The 23,829-nt window shown below is 43.8% G+C and overlaps 1 protein-coding gene across 1 annotated transcript in view; it reads left to right on the top strand.

The window, feature by feature from the left end:
* HS3ST2 (heparan sulfate-glucosamine 3-sulfotransferase 2) overlaps positions 1-22,869 on the top strand; it is a 113,883-nt gene extending 91,014 nt beyond the window's left edge. The window contains exon 2 of the mRNA XM_055232657.1: positions 21,476-22,869. Within this exon, the coding sequence (XP_055088632.1) occupies positions 21,476-22,094 (619 nt within the window). The 3' untranslated portion in view covers positions 22,095-22,869. The remainder of the gene's footprint in view (positions 1-21,475) is intronic.
* Positions 22,870-23,829: the final 960 nt, after the last annotated feature.

Here is a 23,829-nt window from a genome sequence, read left to right as displayed (position 1 = left end):
CATATAGCTGTGCCTACCACAAGGCTCTCAGTAAATGTTAGCTATTGGTATTCTTTCATCCTTCAATATGCTAGTGCCTATGGAGTTGAGATGGATATTCTGTTTCACAGTAAAGATGCAGCCTTCCTGCTTTCTTAAGATTATTAGTTTTTTTCCTTAATGAGTAATAGATGTAGAATTTACTAAGTGCTTTTTCAGAATGTGTTGAGATGATAATTTTTTCTTTTGACCTATTTCTGCACTGAATTATAACTGGATTAGATGCAATGGTATTGATCTTGATGGGATTTGGCAGCTTTTCTTTTTTCTTTTTTCCTTTAAAAATTTTTTTTTTAATTTTACTTTAAGTTCTGAAGCTCAAAGCCATCATTCTTAGCAAACTAACACAGGAACAGAAAACCAAACACCGCATGTTCTCACTCACAATTAGGAGTTAACAATGAGAACACACGGACACAGGGAAGGGAATGCTTTTTCCTTTTTTGAAGCAGGGTCCCACTGTCGCCCAGACTGGAGTGCAGACACACGATCATGGCTCACTGCAGCCTCAACCTCCCAGGCTCAAGCAATCCTCCACCTCAGCCTCCCAACTAGCTGGGACCACAGGCCCCTGCCACCATGTCTGGCTAATTATTTTTATTATTTTTAATATTTTTATAATTTGTTTTTGTTTGTTTTTTAGAGACTTGTCTCACTGTGTTGCCCAGGCTGACCTTGAACTCCTGGGCTCAAATGATCTGCTGGCCTTGGCCTCCCAGAGTGCTGGGGTTCCAGGCGTGAGCTACCACACCCATCCATGCTTTTCTTGCAATACATTGTGCTCTGGTAGATTGGACTCAACACTTTGACTGGTCAGTTTCTCTTGAGAGGGCTCCTCCACTTGTCAGCTGGGAGTAGCTACACTGCCTGCCAGCGTTCTGGCTTGGTGCTTCACTCCGTTCTTCTCTGTTCCCTGTGTCACTGACCCTGGGGGCTCCCTGGTTCAATATCTCCAAGACATAATCTTCCCTCTGCTGCCGTAATAGGTGCAGGGCAGCAGCCTGGCTGTACGTAGGTGGAAGGCTCTGTGGATGTAGCTCCTCTTTCTAGAGGCCTCTAACATTGATTGTGCCTTTTCCCGAAACTCTCACCGCCACTGGGGTCCCTGGTGCCTCCAGTTCCTTAGCTTTTGGAAGCTTCTGTGTCAAGAACTCACTTTCTCTTCCTTAGTAACACCTCCTCTCCCACAGCCACTTGAGTTTCAGCCTTCTCTTCTTTCCTAAGTCCAATGCCTCTCACAAATCAGCCTCAGGGCTGGGTGCAGTGACTCACACCTGCAATCCCAGCCACTTTGGGAGCCCAAGGCGGGCAGATCACTTGGGGCCAGATGTTCAAGACCAGCCTGGGCAACATGGTGAGACTCCGTCTCTTAAAAAAAAAAAAAAAAAAAGGAGTTGGAGGCTGCCGTGAGCCATGATTGTGCCACTGCACTCCAGCCTGGGAGACAGAGTGAGATCCTGTCTCAAAACAAATAGTTAAATCAATAAAAACAAATTAGCCTCCCTTCTTCCAAAAATATGCCTCTATTTGTTGTCTGACACCAACCCTTCACCATTTCTCTTTGACATTTTGATATTTCTATTTTTTATCCACTTATTATCAATCTAGTGCTAATCAGAGAGGGAGTGGAAGTAAATGCTGGGTTTGATTCAGCATGTTATGTACAAGTTCCAACTATGAATTGGTCCCTTCTTCTTTTCTTTCTTTCTTTCTTTCTTTCTTTCTTTCTTTCTTTCTTTCTTTCTTTCTCTCTCTCTCTCTTTCTTCTTTCTTTCTTTCTTTCTTTCTTTCTTTCTTTCTTTCTTTCTTTCTTTCTTCTTTCTTTCTCTCTCTCTTTCTTTCTTTCTTTCTTTCTTTCTTTCTTTCTTTTTCTTTCTTTCTTGTTGTTGTTTCTTTGTTTTTGTTTTTGAGACAGTCTTGCTCTGTTGCCCAGGCTGGAGTGCAGTGGCACGATCTTAGCCCACTGCAACCTCCACCTCCTGAGTTCAAGCTATTTTCCTGCCTCAGCCTCCTGAGTAGCTGGGATTACAGGCGCCTGCCACCATGCCCAGCTGATTTTTGTATTTTTAGTAGAGACAGGGTTTCGCCATGTTGGCTAGGCTGGTCTCGAACTCCTGACCTCAGGTGATCCGCCTGCCTCAGCTTCCCAAAGTGCTGAGATTACAGGCGCCTTTTTCAATATTGAATGATTCACTTCGTCTCATTTAATATCTTTTTTCCTTTCTTCAGAATTACATTTTCCTGATGTATCTTCACCTCTCCATTTTCATATAAAATGTTCCTGCCTCTGTATTCTGGGGTGGTCTTGTGAACACAAATGTTCTTATTGTTGTCATTTTGAAAATTATGGTGTTTGGCCTATTTCCAACAATTTTTAATACTAATACAATCTGTCTTTTATACTTCTGTCAACTTGCTCTAAAAGTTTTGCTTTTTTTTTTTTTTTTCACTTTCCTATCCCCTGTGTCTTTTGTTATATGGCCACACAATTTTCTTTTCTTTTCTATTTTCCAGTATTTTGGAAGGTATGTATCCTGTTTATAATAGTTTATTTTATATTTTTCTAATAGAGTAAATGAGTAGACAGTATCTCTTAGTAAAGAGACTTGTGTAGTTTTTCTCTGTCCCCTCTCCTTTCCTTCCTGTATTGCCAACTTTTCGGTCTTTGTTAATGTGGATTTGACTTATCAAATTATTAATTTTTTTCTTCTTTTTTTTTTTAAGAGAGAAAGGGTCTTACTATGTTGCCTAGGCTGTACTCAAAATCCTGGGCTCAAGCAATCCTCCCGCCTCAGCCTTACAAGTAGCTGGGACAACAGGTGCACTCCACCATGCCTGTCTGTATCTTTTTTAAAAGCATAATGTTGACATTGGAAGGTACTTGTATTATTTATTTGGGGTTAGTGTTTGTTTAACCCCATCACTGTCCTTTTATATATGACTTTTCCATTCTTGAGCTTGTCCACACCATCACTCAGGATGTTGTTTTTCTTTTCAAGGGATTTTTTGAAGAGCAGGATCTAATGCTTTTCAAGATGTTGCATGCCATAAAACACTTCTTTTGCCTTCACAAGCACGTTAGCTCAAGGATGTGGGTTTTATTTCATTTGGACTAGGCTGACCTTTTAATGTACCCACATAGCCATCTTACATCTCTGGGAAGGTCTCTTTAATGAAATCTTTGCCTATAGCTCTGTCCAATTTGTTTTGGGTTTCTTCTTCAATAACATCAGCAAACTACAAGTTGCCTATAACCACTCCATCTTCCATCCCACTTTCTCTCTCATCAGTTCGATGTTGTGAATTTTATTTTAGAATCGTAAGATCAGGCTCCGGTTTGTTCTGATGTTTATTTTTGACATCACTAATTCTGCTCTTTACTGCTGTCAGTGTAGTTGTGTTTCTTTTTTATTCTTTTTGGTACTAGCTCACTTAATCCATACTTTGTTTTTTCTGATCTTAAGTGTGTTTTCCTGTCGTGTTACTGTCTTTTCTCTTTCTTTTGTTTTCTTTATTTTCTCTTCTTTTTTTCTTTTGTTAATTGAGACAGAGTCTTGCTTTGTTGCCCAGGCACTGGAGTGCAATGGCACAATCTCATCTCACTGCAGCCTCGACATCCTGGGCTCAAGTGATCCTCCCACCTCAGCCCCATCAAGTAGCTGAGACTACAGGTATATACCATTATACCTGGCTAATTTTTGTATTTTTTTGTAGGGACACAGTTTCACCACATTGCCCAGGCTGGTCTCAAACTCCTGAGCTCAAGCAATCCAGTCACCTAGCCCTCCCAAAGTTCTGGGATTACAGGCGTGTGCCACCATGCTAGCCTTGTCTTTTTGCCGAAGCCTATGCTCAACTCTTGTCCTTCTTCTCAAATGTCCCCCAGGGTGTCTCTGATCACTTAATTTCCTCATTACACTTGTCCTCTTTCTTTTCCTTTATCACAAGTTGTAATTTTTTTTTTATTTTGCCCATTATCTCCTCCACCAAACCAGAGGCCCCATGAGGGCAGCAAGTACTACATCTGTGTTATTTATAGCCATGACCTCAGCACTTAGCAAGATGGCTGGCGAAGAGAGGGCGTTCAGTAAACATTTGCTAAGTGAGTACATGTCCGTATTACGCTGGTTTGGATTCCCTTTGGCTGCACCAATATTGTTTTGAGTCAGAGGTTCCCAAACTTTAGTCACTGAAGGATCAACTTTTTACCATATTCAAGGACTTAGACTATTATTTACTTAATATTTGTGTGTTTAGATCAATTTACATTTTCTACCTTCACTATGTGTTTAAGCTTCATCCTAAACGATGAAGTCGGTTAAGTAAAAGTGATGACCTGGTTCCAATTTTCTAAAATACATTAAAATAAACATATAACTGTAAAAAATGTAAATTTCATCCATGAATCACTTGTGAGCCACAAACACGATAAGTAAACACACTTTGGGAAATTCTTTCTAAAGATCTCGGGCTGCTGCATTTCCTCCAGGAGCTCATGTCTTCTTGATTTAGGCTTTGATTCCTTCCCATCTTATTCATTTAATAAGCACAATATTTGGTGGGTATGATTCATTCTCTTTTGCCTGCCTATGGCACAGTGACAAGGACTGAAGATACCACAGCCAGCAAGCAAGACACTGTGCCTTCCTGATGGGGTTCACAGACTAACCAGGAGGAAGGTAATAAACAGATATGCAAGATAATTACAGATTGCGCTTAGAATGATGAGGAAATAAGCCAAATAAGCCACTTCAGAGAGTGACACCATGCCTTCCTGATGGGGTCCACAGTCTAACCTGAGGGGAAAGGCAACAGATAAACAGAGAGGCAAGATAATTACAGATGGTGCTTAGAGTGATGAGGACATAAGCCACTTCAGAGAGTGACATTTGAAAGTGGTGACATTCTAACTGAGACCTGAGCATGAGAAAGATTGAGCCACAGGAAGGGCCAGGGTAAAGTGATCCGGGCAGAAAGAACAGCACAGCCCTAGAGACAGAAAGGGAAAGGACTGGGGGATTCAAGAGTGTCTGCTAGTTCATCTTGCTGGGTTTTGCAAATGCCTTCCAGAACTGACATGCAGAGCTGGACCATTCTACACCAAAGCCTAGAAAAGAACTCACATGTGTATAGTTTAGGCAGGCTTTGAACCTGCAGGAGTATGAGTGACCCAACAACTACCCATGTGGTTTTAGGCACATCTGAGACACGAATCATATGTAGGCAGCTGACTTCCCAGTGCATGGCCTTTGCTCCCTCTATGATGAGAAAGCCAACTCCTGCTCACCCCTTGCAATCATGGAGCTTAATGTATCCTGATACAACGACAACATTCGGGAGTCAGATGGAAAGCATTCCTATCATTGGTTAATTTCCTCCAGGGAGGCAACAGGTAGGTGTTGGCTCCAACCACTGCAATTGGATCACCTCCAACTACCCACTAGGGGGCGCTGCTATGCTGCAAGAAGTGGGGCAGGCTTGCGGAACTCATCCCTGCAAAACCATTAATACCCCCGGGGGACTCTGAAGTGTGAGGTTGTAAAGCTTGGTGTTAGCAAACAAAATAAACTCACTGACTCATGCAGTTGTTGGCTGAGGAGTTTGCCTGGGAAACATTCAGATCTGGTGGGAAAGGATGAGGGTGCAGATGGTGGAGGGTGGGGACTCCGTGGACAATTCAGGCAGGAAACTGGGAGGTGGAGGAGGTTTCAGAGGAGGGAAGCTGGCATCAGGAGACGGCTGGGTTGACCTGCTCCATCCTAAGCCTTGTGCTGGGCAGAATAGAAAACGTTATGTGCTTGGTAGCAGGATATTGAGAGCACTACATTCTAATGGTTTCTATATTCTCTGTGGAATGGGATGCAAGGTCACCTACTGAGAGTGGCAGGAAAGGGCAGGGTTTGGTCATTTGCAGAAAATGGGAACGGTCTGAAATAGTCACGCAGAGTTAGAAAGCCAGTTGTCCAGAGACACATGGCAGAATTGTGCTGTGTGCTAAAGGCCCCTGAATTAGTCTGTTCTCATGCTACTAATAAAGACATACCCAAGACTGGGTAATCTGTAAAGGAAAGAGGTTTAACAGACTCATGGCTGAGGAGGCCTCACAATCACGGCGAAAGGTGAAGGAAGAGCAAAAACACATCTTACGTGGCAACAGGCAAGAGAGAAAGCATGTGCAGGGGAATTCCCCTTTATGAAACCATCAGATCTCGTGAGACTTATTCACTACCATGAGAACAGCATGGGAAAGACCCACCCTCATGATCTAATTACCTCCCACCAGGTCCCTCCCACGACACATAGGAATTATGGGAGCTACAATTCGATATTTGGGTGGGGACACAGCCAAACCATATCAGCCCCCTTTGTGTTGGCAATCAGGTATCTGGAGTGGAACCAGCCTTTGATTTCAGGTGTTCTCCAGCAGTGCTCTGCCCTGCTGAGTACAGAGAGAGGGCAGTCAGGTGCTCCTGGCTCCCAGTGTTGCCTCAGGAAGCTTCTTGTACAGGTTCCTGGCCCTTTTTGAGGGTCTCCTGCAGGTACTCAGGGATGATCTGTCATTCTCTCTGGAGGTGGTGGCTCCAAAATTTCTACATGGAGGAAGGGGTAGGAGTGGCCCCATCAGTGGAAGGATAGAAAGCTTGTCTGGGAGTTGCCATGCATGCTATTTCGTGGCATGCATTCACTCTGATTGACTAACGGAGACTAGAGGGGGATAAAGATCCCTTTGGCCTCCACTTGGTACCATCACTGTCCCCATGTGCCATTTTGTTTCCTAAATGCTAATGTCACTGGGGAACATCTCATGAGAGCAAGCTGACTCAGGCTGGAAGCTAGAAAGTAGAGCCTAGCTAGAGATAGGCACTGAGCTGCTCCCCACAGTTCTGATCATGAGTGAAGAGAGCTGTGGTGGGTGCTGAGCTGGCTGGGACAGACGTCGGAAGGGAGTGAGTGAGGAGAGGTCACCAATTGAATTTGGTTATAGATGAGACGTGGGTGTTGCTTGGACAACTGGTGAATGGTGGGGCCATTAACTGAGACATGAGAAGTGGTAAGTTGAGGAGAAATAACTGAAATGTGTATGGAGAAAGAATGGTCAGTGGGGGGCAGGGGCGGGGAGGAAGAAAGAACGTGTTCCCAAAGGAAGAAAAACAAGTTTCAACAAGCAGGGAGTGGGCAAGTGCTTCAGAGGCCACAGAAAAGTGAAACAAGACCAAGATTCGAGGTGGAGTTGGCATTTAGGGTTGTGTTGGGAGAGTGCCGCTTCAGAAGGTGATGGGGTGGGAGGAGATGGAGCAAGAGGAGGATGAATGTGAGGTGAGGAAATGAAGCCATGCAGCTTTATTTCAAGAACTCTGGCTGGGAAGAAAAGGAGATATACAGGACTGTCGCAGGAGCAGGTGAAGGGATAAATCGCTGGCTTTTTGAAAATGAAAAAGACTTGAACTAAAGGGAGAAATCACATAGAAAAAGAGGAATCCGCTAATAGATGGTCATGGTGCATTACACTTTATACGGGACTCTCGCAGCTTAGACCTCGCAACAGCCAGGTGAACTCGGCATTACCATGATCCACACGTTGCAGGTGAAGAAACTAACACGAAAGTCATATGGCCAGGAAAAGGAAAAGCTGGGACTCCAATGCAGGCTTTCTGAATTCAAGTCATCCGCAAATTTTCACCCAACATCAATTAGCCGATTCTGATTAATGCAATAAATATTCATTGGCTATGTCCTTTGTACCAGTATTGCCAGGGCTGCCTTAAGACCTTGCAATTCAACAGATGGCCCAAGGAGCAGCAAAGTCATCCTCACCGTGGAGCCTGCTAGAAATGCATACTCTTAGCACCCTTCCCTAGACCTACTGAATCAGAATCTGCATTTCAACAAGACCCCCACATGTGATTCAAATGCACATTAAAGTGTGAGAGGCACAGGCTTATGGGGCCCACTTCCAGGGAGAAGGGAGGGCAGGGAGAGAAGTTAAGCCCAGACCACAGAAGAAGAGCTATCCTGGGAGTTACCTCCAGATAGTGTCCCACGGTCAGCTGCAGAGAGGACCAAAGAAATTGAAGTCCAATTGCCTGGAAACTTACCAGAGCTGTACATGCAGCAGCAAAAACATTCCTTCAACACCCACGATCACCGTTCCTCCTTTCCAAGCAAGCTTCTTGAGAAAGGAGCTATACATTTTCACCTTCCACATCCTTCCTTCCCGCCCACACCTCAGCCACTCCAGACATGTTTCCTCCCCCTCACTCCACAGTAGAGGCTTTCTTCATCCTAAATAATATCAATGGAGACTTTTAAAAATAGCTTTTCATTAGCTAGTTTTTTTAAAAACGACAAAAAATACATGCTCATGGCAAAGAGAAAAATAAATCCTAATGCAAAAAGCTAAAGGTGAAAATAAAGTCCCATTCTACGCTACGGTCCAGCCCAGATCCCCCAAGGTTATTTTTCAAAGATAATAACTGTTAAATGTATTGTGTATCCTTTTAGAAGATGTCTATGCATATAGGCACTAGCACACATGTGTATATTTTGTATGTAAATAGGGACATATTAAACTTACTGTTCTGCAACCTGCTTTTTTCACTTAATAATATGTTGACCCCTTTAGATGTCAATATTTGTAGATCCACCTCATTTCTTGACAGTCAGATCATAATCTATCATATGGCCTCACTATGGTTCTGATAGAAACATGGGTTGTTTCTGGTCTTTTTTTTTTATTACAATGTTGCAGTACTAAGTTAATTCTAGCTGCTATAACAAACAACCCCCTAGGAAAAGTTTATTTCCTGCTTAGACAATAGTCCAAGGGTGTGGTTTTCTAGTTGTAGGTGTCCTCCCATACCCTTTCTACCTTTTGGACCTGCCCTCCAGGAACAACCTATGCAGGTATCCTTGGGAGATGCCTCCCCATGTCTACTGCAAATACTGCAATGAACACCTGGCACATGAGTCTATATGCACTTGTGCAAATACATTTCCAGGAATGGAATTGCTGGGTTAAAGGGTATGTGCATTTTACATTTTGATAGGTAATATATAATTGTCTTTCTAAAGACTGCATCAATGTATATGCCTACCAAAATTAGGAGAGTGTTAGTTCTTTACATTCTTGCCATCATAATTGTTAAAATTTAAAAAAAAAAATTTTTTCCAGCCTTACAAATGAATAATATTATCTCATCATGATTTTAGTTTGTGTTTCCTTAATTTTAGAGATTTATCTTTTCATATGTTTATTTTCTATTCATAGCTCTTTATTAACTCTTTTATCATGCCTATGATCCTTTCTTCCACTGGCTGGTTCTCCTTTACTTATTGATTTGCAATGTGTCTGGAAAAATATATAAAACATAAAAAGATATGAAAAATAGATATGAAATCAGCTCTTTGTGTTTATAGTGTAGGTGCTGCAGATATTTTTCCAATTAGTCATTTTCCTTTTATTTATGGTATTTTTCTATTCCAGGGACTTATTTTTTTTAAGAGTCTAACTTTTCCATCTTTTCCTTCATGATTTTTGTCTCATGCCTAGAAAGGCTGTCCTCGTGCCAAGATTCATTTTTATATTCTCACGTTTTCTTCTTGTGCGAGAGTCGCACTTGAATCTGGATTCTGCAAACTGGCTGTGTTGCTTTGCTGATTTACTTTAGTTCTCTGTGTCCTAGTTTCCTCAGTACAAAAACTGGAATAGCGTGAGTTCCTACTTTGTAGGGTTATTGTGAAGATCAAGTGAGATGATTTAGAGTTTAGAACAGCATGTGGCCCACAGTCACTGCACAGTAAGTGTCAACTATTGTCTTATTTATGTCCAAGGCACTGATAACCACGTGTATAGCTGATGACTGCTGCGTACCCATTTTTTATGGTTAGCAAGTGACAAGACTCAGGTCTCTGATTCCAAATTCTATACTCATACCCAGCCATTAAAGTAGCCGGTAGCTGAAAGTAGCTGAAAGTGGGGATCATGACTGTCACATCTCTATATTGGCAATGATTAGTCCTGTGCCTGGCATGCAGTAGTGTATTCATTCCCTAGGCAAGTGTTTACTGGGCACCTACTATACACCAGGGACACAAAGATAAGTGAGGTGCAGTCTATTTGCTCAGTGGTCCTCTGTGTGGACATACCATGTAAGAAGGATCCCTTTGTAGTCTCCACTTGTCACACAGCAGGACTAGGGATAAATTCCACAATACACAAGGGGTGGATAAAGGAATAGGCTTTACTGGGGAAACTTGCAAGCCGTGGGTCACAATAGAAGAGGCAGAAGGACAGCATTACCCTTTCTTCTCACCATCTCATTGAGAGTACTGCCAGGGCCTGGACCCAATGTGGTTTATGCCCCAAGGATGAAGGGACTCTGCCCCTTCAGCTTTATCAACTTCCCTCTTATAGTGCAGGGATTAGAGCAGCCTTGTCAGTCGGGGAATGATCAAACAACTGGCTGATTGGATTTAGATACCAGCTATTTACAGGAGTTATCTGGGACAACCAGCTGCCCAGCACCTGAATACCTGAGGACCTATGGGAAACTGGGTTCAGGGATAACCTTTCCTGACAGAGGAAGAAAGCTACCACTTCTCATAGGAAGCCAAGTTTAGGTGCAGCCCCTCACACTAGGAAAAGGGGACCCTACCACCTCCTGTCCCAGTTGGTCCACAAAGCTGTTAACTCCTTGAGGAAAGAGACTGCAACTCACTTATCTCTGTATCCCCAGCATATAGTAGGTGCTCAATAAATGCTTGTCTCATGAATAAATCCATGAGTGCATACCAGCAGAGGACTAGACACTGTCGATATAGAGATGCCACAGTCATGATCCCTGCCTTCAGGGACACTGAACTCTAGAGGGATGATAGACTCAGATAATGTATCAAAAATGGGTTATGTCTATAGTGGGTACCACGGAATCACAAGAGTAAAAAAACACTTAACTCCTCCAGGAAGGGAGAAATAATAAGGGCACAGTCAGGGAAGGCTTTATGGTGGAGGTGACGATGAGCTGAGAGATGTTTTGCCAGGCAGGTTAAGGAGGGCTTCATGCAAAGGATACAACATGTCAAGGTTCCCTTAGCATGAAAAATACAGTTTTTGGAGGAATACAGACTGGCTTCAAATAATCTAGTCTAGCCAGAGCCCAGGAGGGGCCATGGGCAGGATCAGGAAGAGCCACAGAAATCCTGGTAAAGACTATCTTGTGAGCAATGAGAATGGTCGCCGTAGTTTGAGGTGAGACTTAGTGGCCTGTTCCAGGGTCACATAAGTATAATGATTTGGGGCTGTGGACTTGGAAGGGAATGGTCCCACAATATGAGAGGGGGCTCATGACTATGCTCAACTAGACGAGGATAAACGGCCACAGGTGCTGTGCCTGCCACGTGGCTCAGTGTGTGGGGGTTCAGCAGGTTTAGTTTTAAGAACCAGTTTCTTGCAATAAGGACTTTTCCCTCCTCTTCCGCTCTTAATTATCTCTCCGGAGACTGCAATGATTTTCAAGGAGTTTAGTTGCCCAGTTAGAAGCTAATAAATCACCACAGGCCTCCAGGCAGCCGGGTCTTCCAGAACACATACAAAGAGTGTACAAATTTAGCAGAAAATGAAATATTCCAGAGAATCCTATCAGTAATAATCAGTGGTGTGCCAGTTCTGTAAGTTTCCAATGATGGCCTGACATCAGTCAGGTTCCCACTTGCTCACATGTGCAAGGGATGCCCCTTGGGTGGACAGTGGGTTCCAAGGGAGCTGTCTTGTGTTCCACTGCGCAGCCCAGTGCGGGTCAAAAATATAATTTCCAGAAAGCCTCAGGATGACAAGAGAGTACTTGAGTGTTTTTTTGTGTTTTGTTTTTTGTTTTTTTTTTTTTTTTTTTTGGAAGGGGCTACAGGAAGTCTGTGATGTTTCCCTTAGGGTGAAACAGTATAGACTTTTATAGCATGAGAAAGAGGGACACATCTTCACCAGTACAAACAATATGATTCTGCCTCATTGTTCCAAGATTAAAGCCTTGTCTTTATTATTTTTTCTCTCTGCAAGTATTTTCTGAATGCTTACTAAGTACCAGCCTTTGTCCAGGTATAGAGAATACAGCCGTGAATAATATAGACAACAATCTTCACTCTCAAAATTTACCATCTACTGTGGGATGGGATGGGTGTGGCCAGGGACAGTAAACATGCAAATCAACATCAAATATATTAGGTAGTAATGAGTGTGCCCATATTACTTATGAGAATACCTTTTGTTAAGGTTGTATGCTCCAAGCTTCTCTGATCATAAGAATCATGGGGGAATCTTGTTTAAAATGCATATTGTTGAACTGCACCCCAAACCCACTGAAACTGGAATGTACAGAAGAGGGACCTGGGAATTTTTTCTCCAAGATGCACCCAGTTAATTCTCATGAGCAACTGTATTAAGGGACACGTGTCTAAAGGAAGGTGCAGTCTGCCACAGTGGTTCTCAGCACTGGTGGCCCACTGGAATCATCTGGAGAGTTTTAAAACTGCAGGTACCGGCCAGGCGCGGTGGCTCATGCCTGTAATCCCAGCACTTTGGGAGGCTGAGGCGGGCGGATCAAGAGGTGAAGAGATCGAGACCATCCTGGCCAGCATGGTGAAGCCCATCTCTACTAAAAATACAAATAATTAGCTGGGCATGGTGATGCACATCTGTAATCCCAGCTACTCGGGAGTCTGTAACAGGAGGATCGCTTGAACCTGGGAGGTAGAAGTGGCAGTGAGCCGAGATTGCGCCACTGCACTCCAGCCTGGCAACAGAGCGAGACTCCATCTAAATAAATAAATAAATAAATAAATAAAATTGCAGGTCCCTGGGCCTCATGCCCAGAGTTTTTGATTTAATTAGTCTGATGTAGAACCCAGACACTTGCATTGCTCCAAAACCCCCTCAAGTGGTCCTGGCATGCAGCTTAACTTCACCACCCCCTCCGCACCAGCCACAGGGCAGAGCCTTGGGCTAGGGACGGTGTACAGGTGGCAAAACAGAAATGGCATGAGACGTTCCTTTAAATCTCATTCTACCTTCCTGCATTTGGAAAGTTTGGTGGAAGCAGAGCTTGGACTCCCCCTCAGTCGTGAGCGAGAGCCCCTGTGGGCACAATGAAATCTTAAAAACAACAGAAAAGTTCCCTCCAGTACTAGCTGCCCAAGGCCAGAATGCTAAAGAAGGGCTGAGCCTTATAAATCAGCACTGACAACTTCTGAGGACTCAAGGGCCACTTCTCAATGGGCATCTACCTCTGACACTGGATCTTTGATCCATTTATTGAGCACCTATGGTATGCCAGGTATGATGTGAGGGAGGCAGAAATGAACAAGAAACGTGCAAGTTGCTGAGAATCTGTTGGTGTAAATGGATACATAACTAACAATTCCCACACCCAAGGGCATGAGGGTGCCAGTAGGCGGTTATACAAAGTGCCATGAGGTTACACAAAGAAGGGTTTACAGAGGGTGTGTGTGACTTTTGGTTTGGATTTGGAAATGTGAGTAGGCATTCATCAGGGCAAGGGAGACAAGTAAGATGGACCAGAGTCTTAAAAAATAAAAATAAAACACTTGGCAAGTGCAAAACACACATGAAAGGGCAGGTTCATGTTTGGGGAGAGGATTTTATATTCAGCATGGCATAAACATCAGGCTACCAAGGAAGTGGCAAGAGATTAATTCTAGAAAGGTAGACAAGGGCCTCAAATGCCAAGCCAAGGAATACAGACCTTATTCAAAAGAATCATTGATGCCTGACTTAATTGGATTTGCTCCAGAGAGTTTAGAATCCATGATTGGATTCCCTAGTGGACATGAAATGCAGAATGAATTGAAACGGGAAAAAAGAATAGGAGCATGGAGGGCAGAGAGAAATCTGTGATCTGAGGAAGACTTGACAAGGGCCTGCGGCTGTGTTCATGGACTAAGGGAGGAGGCTGGAGACTTCAGAAGGTTGGGGAGGTAAAACTTACAAGAACGAAAGACACTGGATTTGAGGAAGAGTTAAGAATGATTCTAAAGTTTTCCTCCTTTTGTGATGATATTTGCAAAAGCAGGCAAAAGAGAGAAAGAAATTTGGGGAGGAAAATATTCAATTGTTGAAGTGAGTATCCAGTCCATAGACAGGCATTCCAATTAAGAACATAGGAAAGCTTTAAGTTGGAGCTGCAGTTACAGATTTGTGTGTCAGCATCTCTCAGGTGATGGTTAAAGGCTGGGGAAGGAATGAGGTCATCCAGGAGGATCACATAGAACGAGAGAAGTGGGCCCGGGTGCAGTGGCTCACACCTGTAATCCCAGCACTTTGGGAGGCTGAGGTGGGTGGATTGCTTGAGCCCAAGAGTTCGAGACCAGCCCGGGCAACGTGGCGAAACCTTGTCTCTACTAAAAATACAAAAAATTAGCCAGGCACCTGTGGTCTCAGCCACTTGGGGAGCTGAGGCAGGAGGATTGCTTGAGCCTGGGAGGTCGAGGCTGCAGTGAGCTGAGACTGTGCCACTGTACTCCAGCCTGGGAGGCAGAGCGAGACCCTGTCTCAGACAAACAAACAAACACAAACCAGCATGAGAGAAGTGGAATGTAGGCCATTGAGAAGATCCAGAATGGTTTGGGGAGAGTCAGGAATTTGTAAAGGGGGTGAGAGCTTCCATGTGTAAATGGATTAGATAGGTTATTGGCTTCATTTAAACTTCAAAGATATTGATAAACACCTTACATGTGCCATGGATTGTGGTAGACTCTGGAGATACAGCTGCAAATAAGATACACCCTGCCCTGCCCTCATGGAATTTATAATCAAGTGCAGTGGGCATAGCTTCAACAGAAAATAAGTGTCTTACTCAATTTTCTGTTGCTCATAATAGATTACCTAAAACTGGGTAATTTATAAAGAAAATGAATTTATTTCTTATAGTTATTGAGGTTGAGAAGTCCAAGGTCAAGGGGTTCCATCTGGTGAGGACCTTCTTGCTGTTGGGGGCTCTCTGTAGAGTCCCAAGGCAGCACAGGGCATTACATGGCAAGGGGATTGAGTGTGTTCACTTGCTAGCTCAGATCTCTCATCCTCTTCTTATAAAGACATCAGTTTCACTCCATGATAAACCACTAATTCATTAACACATTAATTCTTTAATTCATTAATCCATGAATAGATGAATCCATTCATGAAGGCAGAGCCCTCATGACCCAATCATGTCTTAAAGTCTCCACCTTCCAGTAGTACCACGTTGAGGATTAAATTTCAACATGAGTTTTGGAGGGGACAAATATTCAAACGATCGAAAGAGGCCAGACTGTAAAAGATAGGTTAAAATTCTTGGATTGCAAGCAACAAAAACCAACTCTAACTAATTTAAAATAGTACAAGCTTACTGGAAGGATGTGTAGTAACTCACAGAATCCAGAAGAAAGGGGAAGAGCCGGGTCTCAGGAAGGGCAAGAACCTAGATAGCTGCAGGGATTTGGCAACAGAAACTAATGAGGAATCTCTTCCAGGGTTTTATATCTGATTGGAATTTCAATCTTTATGACAGCTTTTTAGTCTTTGTAACACAATTGGTTCCTAATAGCCTAACTTTGGACATGCCCCCCAACCCTTGGCCCACCACGATTTTGTCCAAAGCAGGAGTGGTAGTCCTCAAGGAAAAATCTGGGGCTGTTACCAGATGTAGGGAAAATAGTTCCTGAGCAAGTTAAAATAACAGATGGGAGGAAAGTCCAAACAATGAGCATTAGATTATTCTTTCAGTAACTTTTGCAGAGCTACATAGAAAACAAAGGAGGCAGAAGCTTAAAAGGGTTGCAGGGTGAGAGAAAAGTTCAGCTGTTTGCTAGCAGCTGGAAACAAGTAAGCAAAATTTAAACAGTGACATAAAGAAGAAAGATGAGCCCCAAGGAAAAGTCTAATCACGCCTTCCTCCAATGTGCACAGGTCATGGGAAGGTATACACAGTACCTTTGCACGTTATCATCACACAGGACTCCAACACTCTATTCCAATGACCCAAGGAGAAATAAATATTCAAAGGTGTTTTTTGGTGGGATAGAGAAAATTTGAAGTACCCAGGAGCCCTTTGACTTGTGGCATGACTACAGCGTGTTTGCAGCCTGATTCTTGTATCTTTCTCAGTATTTGCCATTTGGTTTTGCAACTGATAACACCAATTAGAAATTAGAAGGGTGGGCCGAGTGCGGTGGCTCATGCCTGTAATCCTAGCACTTTGAGAGGCCAAGGTGTGTGGATCACCTGAGGTCAGGAGTTCAAGACCAGCCTGGCCAACATGGTGAAACCCTGTCTCTGCTAAATACAAAAAATTAGCTGGGCGTGGTGGCACATGCCTGTAATCCCAGCTACTTGAGAGACTGAGACAGGAGAATTGCTTGAACTCGGGAGGCAGAGGTTGCAGTGAGCTGAGATTGTGCCATTGCACTCCAACCTGGGCAACAAGAGCAAAACTCTGTCTCAAAAAAAAAAGAAGAAAGAAAGAAAGAGAGAGAAAGGAAGGAAGGAAGGAAGGAAGGAAGGAAGAAAGAAAGAAAGAAAGAAAGAAAGAAAGAAAGAAAGAAAGAAAGAAAGAAAGAAAGAAAGAAAGAGAAAGAAAAGAAAAGAAAAGAAAAGAAAAGAAAAGAAAAGGAAAAAAGAAATTAGAAGGGTGGAGCTTCACTTTAGTGCACAGATGGGGGAATAATGTGATACTTTGGAGATCACTGGATTTGGTCAGCATTTTCCAAACTGGTAACAAAAAGAGATGTTAATTGGTGCTTCACAGCTCTATAGTCAAGTAAGCTTAGAAAATCTGTCCTCAATTCCTTTCTTGGATATTCTTTAGTGTATTGAAGGATATTGCAAAGGAATCTGTTTAATGGCAAGTCAAGTCAATTTCCTTGTGCCAGGGAAGACCTTTATTTCAATAGCCCCTGTAGAGTTTGGGATTTAAATGCACTGTTACACTTATGTAATTTCATCTATTCCTGTCATACAGGCCAACACCTAATTACCATATATGCCACAGTGACGATATAATACATCCAGATTTCTAAGAAAATCCAGCCAAAGAATTCTATTCAAGTGCACTTGTGATTGTTTGCACATAATGCAAACAATCTACTCAATACTTTTTTTAAATTAGTTCTCAATTTTTTAAAAATTGTTTTTTAATTCTCTACTCAATACTAATAAATACTATTTTTTTAATTGTCCTACTCAATAGTAATAAATACGATTTCAACTTTCAACCAAAAAGGGTCCACATAGACTTTGGGCCTGGAAGAAAAAGATCAGTTGTATCAGTCTAGCAATGAATTAGAAGGTTCAAGGCGCCAATGGGTGGGCTTGCAGGAAAGGTAGAAGGGGAAGGGATCTAAGCACAGGTGGATGGGTGAGCCCTTGCATACCTTGTTCTCGGAGACTAGCAGGAGGGGCTCAGGATGGTTGCACATAAGGATCAGCTTTAAGATCGAGGAGAGGCAGGTTGAAAGAGTTGAGGTGTTAGGTTGAAAGCTTATGCCTTTCTAGTGTTATGGGTGATTAGCTGCATGTTAAGGGTGGATGACAGGATTCAGGCTGGGAGTGTTTGATGAGAATTTGAAACATTTACTATGAAAAATGATGGAAAGGGCCTGAAAAGACAAATATAAGATCACTGAACAGTACTGAGGATTCAATGGATGCTAGAATCCATGAACATATTAAGGATATATTTGTAAGTACCAGCAATTTTCTCCACTGCTGTTTGGCAACCCAGGGACAGAACTGGAAAGGATAAAAGGCTGGAAGCTTGCATTATTAGAGACTGGGGAGAGCAATTAGAACAGGAAAATTGATGAGGATGAAGATGATGCTATTGAAATGATTATTCATTGGGTCCAGGGACGGTATGGAATAAAGTGAAATCAAGAGAATCCTAGATGAAGTTGAAAATGGGTATAAGAAGTCTGAGACTTGGAAAAGGTAGAAAAGGACAAGGTTGTAATCTGTAGTTTCCTGTGGCTGCCATAACAAATTACTGCAAACTGGGTGGCTTAAAACAACAGAAATGCATTATTTCACATTTCTAGAGGACAGAAGTCTGAGACCAAATTGTTAGCAGGGTTGGTTCCTTCTGACTGCTCTGAGAAGAATCTGCCCTGTGCCTCTCTCCTAGCTTCCGGTGGCTGCTGGTGGCAATCCTAGGTGTTCATGGCTTGTAGACATCTTACTTCACACTCTGCCTTCATCTTCAGGTCACTGTATTTCCTGTGTGACTCTTCTTCTCTTCTCTTACAAGGACACTCATCACTGGGCTTATGGCCCACTCTAATCCGAGATGATCTCATCTGCAAGTCCTTAACTTAATTACATCTACAAAGATCCTTTTGCCAAATAAGGTCACGTTCAAATTTTCTTGGTGGGCTGGGTGTGGTTGCTCACACTCGTAATCCCAGCACTTTGGGAGGCCAAGGCAGGCAGATCTCTTGAGCCCAGGAGTTCAAGACCAGCCTAGGCAACATGGTGAAACCCTGTCTCTACAAAAAATACAAAAAATAGCTAGGAGTGGTGGCGAGTGCCTGTAGTCCCAGCTACCTGGGAGTTCTGAGGTGGGAGGATCACCTAAGCCAGGGGAGATTGAGGCTGCAGTGAGCCCTGATGGCACCACTGTACTCCAGCCTGGGCAACAGCGTGAGACTCTGTCACACACACACACAAAAAACCCCAAAACAGAACAAAGGTTCTGGGTGGACACATCTTTTGGAGGGTCACCATTCAAACCTCTACATAGTCTTACAGTGAAATTTCTGGGTTAACCATTTCAGAGTTAGGGAAATTTCAATGACATGACCCAAGGTATGGCCATAAAAAAGAGTTGGTGAAGGGAAGAGAAAATGGAAATACTTGGAGTAGCAAAGGTCAAAGAACTGTGAGGCCAGGGTATTGGGTGGAGATAGTGATAGGAGCCAGGAAGCAGAAAGCTAAGAACCAGGAGTTGATATTCCAAAGGATGCGAGAATGAATGTTCTGGGGGTTGGTAAATCATAGTGTTAGTGATGCAGGGCAGGCGAGCCTTGGGGAGTTCTTGGCTTTGCCCAGGAAAGAATTCAAGGGCAAGCCGGTGTTGTTAGACAAGCAACTTTTATTGAAGCAGCATAGTACAGCAGAAGCAGAGGCACTGCTCCTTGCAGAGAAGGGCTACCCTACAGGAGTATTGTATAGGCAGTGTATCCAGTGTAGCAGCTCGGAGGCAGTTCTGCAGTCATATTTATACCCACTTTTAATTACATGCAAATTAAGGGGCAGATTATGCAGAAATTTACCACCCTATGAAAAGGTTGGTAACTTCCAAGTCATCAGGTTGTTGCCATAGAAAGGGATGGTCACCTCCGGGCGTTGCCATGGCAATGGTAAGCTGACAGGGCACACAGGTGGGCATGTCTTGTGGAAATCTGCTTCTTCCCCGCCCTGTTTTAGCTAGTCCTCAATTTGGTCCCATGTCCAAGCCCTGCCTCCGGAGTCTAGACCCGCCTCCTACCTCATTAGGATTGGGAAAGTTGTTTCTCAACTCTGCCTTCCCATTAGAATGAGCTGAGGAACTTTATAGAAGTATATCCCCTCCCTGAATATTTTGAATCAGTTGTTCTAGGACAGAGCCCAGACATGTTTATTTAAAAAAGAAAGAAAGAAAGAGAAGAAAGAAGGAAAGAAAGAAAGAGAGAGAGAGAGGAAGGAAGGAAGGACTTCTCGGGTAGTTCTAATGTGCAGCCAGGATTAAGAAAAATGCATGTAAGGGTCAACTGTGACCTTCACCAAGAAATAGCGGTTGGGAACCAGGGATGCTCCCCTCCATTAAGGCCTGAATGAGATGCTCTCGGGAAAGAGACTTCAGTGCTTCCTCCCAAATCTCTTAAGGTCTCAAGCAGAGCCAGGAAATTAAAAAACAAGAGAAAGTGAGGTTACACAGCCTGGCTCCTGACTGAGGTCCCAAGCAGCCTGGAGTTCTGTGCTTGTTCAAGCCTACACAAAGGATGTATTTCAAATGTTTTTCAGCAGAAGAAGACGTCAGAACTCATATCTAAAACAGTTGCTATTCCTGCAAGACAAGACTTTTTCCCCAAAAAAAGATTTTCTTAATATATTTGGAGAAATATCTTTTGCCAGAACAATATTCAGTGGCTTACTTTGTAATTTTTGAATATGTAATAAATGCATTAAAATTTTCAAGCAGTTTAAAAGGTTATACAATAAAAAGTAATTCTTAGCCAGGTGCAGTGGCTTGTGCCTATGGTCCCAGCACTTTGAGAAACCAAGGCAGGAGGATCACTTGAAACTTGGAGTTTGAGACCAGCCAGGACAACATAGTGAGACTCTATCTCTACAAAAAATGCAAAAAATAAGCCAGGCATGGTGGCTTACACCTGTAATCCCGGCTGCTCAGGAGGCTGAGGCAGGAGAATCACTTGAGCCCAGGAGTTCAAGACCACCCTGGGCAACACAGTGAGACCCCATCTCTACAAAAAATTGTTAAAAATCAGCCAGGAGTGGTGGCATGAGCCTGTAGTCCCGGCTTCTTGAGAGATTGAGGTGAGAGGATCAGTGGAGCCCCGGAGTTCAAGGCTTTAGTGAGCCATGATTGTAACTCTGCACTGCACCTTGGGAGATAGAGTGAGGTGAGACACTGTCTCTTAAAAAAAAAAATAATTCTCATTTATCCCTCATCTTCTAATTCTGCACTCACCTCGAGTTTCCTCCCTAGAAGCAACTGCTTTTATTGGTTCCTTATTTATCCTTCATAAGATATACAAGCTGTATCTTGCCTGTTTTCATTTAACATTGTATGTTGGAAATCTTTCCATATTAATGCATACGGATCTACCTAACCCTCTTAATTGGCTATTCCACAATTTATTTAGCTCACGGTGATGGATGTTTAGATTGTTTCCAGTCTTGAAGCAAACAGGTTAAAGATTAAATAAGAAAAAAAGTCTGTAATCCCAGCAATTTGAGAGGTTAAGGTGGGAGGATTGCTTGAGCCCAGGTGTTCGAGACTAGCCTGGCAACATAAGGAGAACCTGCTCTACAAAAAATAGAAAAACTTAGCCAGGCACGGTGGTGCACACCTGTAGTCCCAGCTACTTGGGAGGCTGAGATGGGAAGATGGGAAGATAGCCTGATCCCAGGAGTTGGAAGCTGCAGTGAGCTGTGATTGTACCACTGCACTCCAGCCTGGGCGACAGACTGACAGCTTGTCTCAAAAAAGAAAAGAAAAGAAAAGAAAATCAACAAGATTTAAAGTGAGTCCCTCACCAGGTGAGAGCTTTGAATGGAACAGAGGCCAGGAGGGGGATGCAACAGGCCCCTGGGTGGAAGGGCTGATGTAGCCGGGCCTGAGGCCTGGCCCCAGGGAAACTATTTGATGATGTATTCCTTCTGCCCACACAGGAGCCTGATGCCCAGGACCCTCGAGAGTCAGATCACGCTCGAGAAGACGCCCAGCTACTTCGTCACTCAAGAGGCCCCTCGACGCATCTTCAACATGTCCCGAGACACCAAGCTGATCGTGGTTGTGCGGAACCCTGTGACCCGTGCCATCTCTGATTACACCCAGACACTCTCCAAGAAGCCCGACATCCCGACCTTTGAGGGCCTCTCCTTCCGCAACCGCACCCTGGGCCTGGTGGACGTGTCGTGGAACGCCATCCGCATCGGCATGTATGTGCTGCACCTGGAGAGCTGGCTGCAGTACTTCCCGCTAGCTCAGATTCACTTCGTCAGTGGCGAGCGACTCATCACTGACCCGGCCGGCGAGATGGGGCGAGTCCAGGACTTCCTGGGCATTAAGAGATTCATCACGGACAAGCACTTCTATTTCAACAAGACCAAAGGATTCCCTTGCTTGAAAAAAACAGAATCGAGCCTCCTGCCTCGATGCCTGGGCAAATCAAAAGGGAGAACTCATGTACAGATTGATCCTGAAGTGATAGAGCAGCTCCGGGAATTTTATAGACCGTATAATATCAAATTTTATGAAACTGTTGGGCAGGATTTCAGGTGGGAATAAGCCCACGAGAGGAAAGGGCTCTCAAGGGCTCTTCTGCTCATCTCTTCCAGGAGATTTGCTCCCAGACCATCTGATCTCCCTCCAACAAACCTTGGCTCCAGCCCCCTTTCCCTACTTGAGTTGCATCATCTTGGAACCAGGAAGCCCAGCTAAAGCCAAGAGACCAGAGTCCCTGCCACTAGTTCTCATCAGTCTGTTCAAGCAAAGTTGATCTGCTCCTGGCATGTCCAGTAAATTCCAGAATAATTCTCCTTTCTGCCCATAAGGGGCCTTGGGGAATTGCTTTAAGAAGAGTGAATGTTCCAGTGATGATAGATATTATAAGCGATGATGGTTCTGTTGCTACGAACACAGGAGTCGGTCCCTGTCATTGTCCACGCAGGAGTGGCCTTGTTAATTCCAAGTGGCATGTTACCTTCCCTCTGAGCTTCATTTCTTCAAGATGCTCTGGGTGGTGGGATGGGAGACCATCCTCAGCCCTCCTCAGACCTTAGCAATTCATTGAGAGATTGCAAAGCTGAAAGCACCTCCGGCCACTCCTGGGAGACAGACCCTTTGGTGACGAAATAAGCCAGTGACTTCAGAGCCTGTGGTTTGAACTGTGCTTGAAAAACACTGTCTCTGAAAACAACTTTGTGACTCTCCCTGCTCCCTGTGGACAAAAGCACATAATTCTGCTGTTACGGGTACTTTGCTCATACGAGCTTTCATGTTCAGCATGCAATGGAATCATGCTTGTCCATGTGAAATAAATATGGCTCTCTCGTGTCCTTAACGCTGGGCTTTTCTCTGTAAGCTGGTTCTGCTGCACAGTTCATTAATTAAACTTCTCCCAGTGCAAGAAGGCAGCTGGTGCTGGGGGTGGTCTGGGGAGTCAGGGAGGAGGGCAAGGACTACATGGGGCAGAGGCAAGGCGGTGGAGATGAGGAAAGAAGTTCTTGGTGGCAGAAGCTGGGGCAGAAAGATCACATGAGATCTTTGTGGACACCCTCTATCTGAAACATAAGTCTGTGTTCATTCTCTGCTTAGAAATTTTAGATCAGAAGTGCCACACTGAAGGTCCGAAGGTTGATGGGGCATCAGATATCTTTTTGGTTGGCCAGCATGATATTTTGAAATAACTGTCAACAGTTAGAAACTGGGAGCATTTGTATGTAAAAAATGTGGACTTCCAGCTTCTTATTAAAAAAAAAAAAGAGAGAGAGAGACTTGGCTACACTGAGCCTGTCCCCCAGGGTGGCAACAATTGGCTGCTGCCTTTGGATGGGGCCTGCACTCCCCAGTTTTACAACTCCCCATGTAGGCATCCTCCCTTGCTGATTTGTATCATTTGCCAGGCTCCTGTAGGCATTTGAGTTCCCAGCCCTGCCTTGACTGTGTCTCATAACTCCAGTAAAGCCCAAATCCTGCCTCAGGGCACCCAAGATGACCAACCCCAGCTTATAGTTTCTCCTTCATCTCTGCTCTAACCTTACAGAATGATGTGCCTTTTCTTGAGTTTTTCAAGTCTCCATAGCTATTCCCATGTCATTTCCTTCACCTGGAATGCTTTCTTCCCTGACACATCTCCAGCTAATGGAAACCCATGCTCCCAGTAAGACTTCACTCCAGTGTCATTTGCTTGATATTTGTGAAGCCTTCCCAAGCTAAGCTATCTGCTCACTCTTCTGTTCACTTGGGAGCTTGTACATGACTCAATGGCAGCTTTTATCACACTAGATTATAATTATTTGTG

This window comes from Symphalangus syndactylus, chromosome 11 (genome assembly GCF_028878055.3).
Source record: "Symphalangus syndactylus isolate Jambi chromosome 11, NHGRI_mSymSyn1-v2.1_pri, whole genome shotgun sequence".
Taxonomy (NCBI): Eukaryota; Metazoa; Chordata; class Mammalia; order Primates; family Hylobatidae; genus Symphalangus; species Symphalangus syndactylus.
The sequence above is the reverse complement of the archived record's forward strand: the minus strand, read 5'-3'. Positions and strand labels throughout refer to the sequence as shown.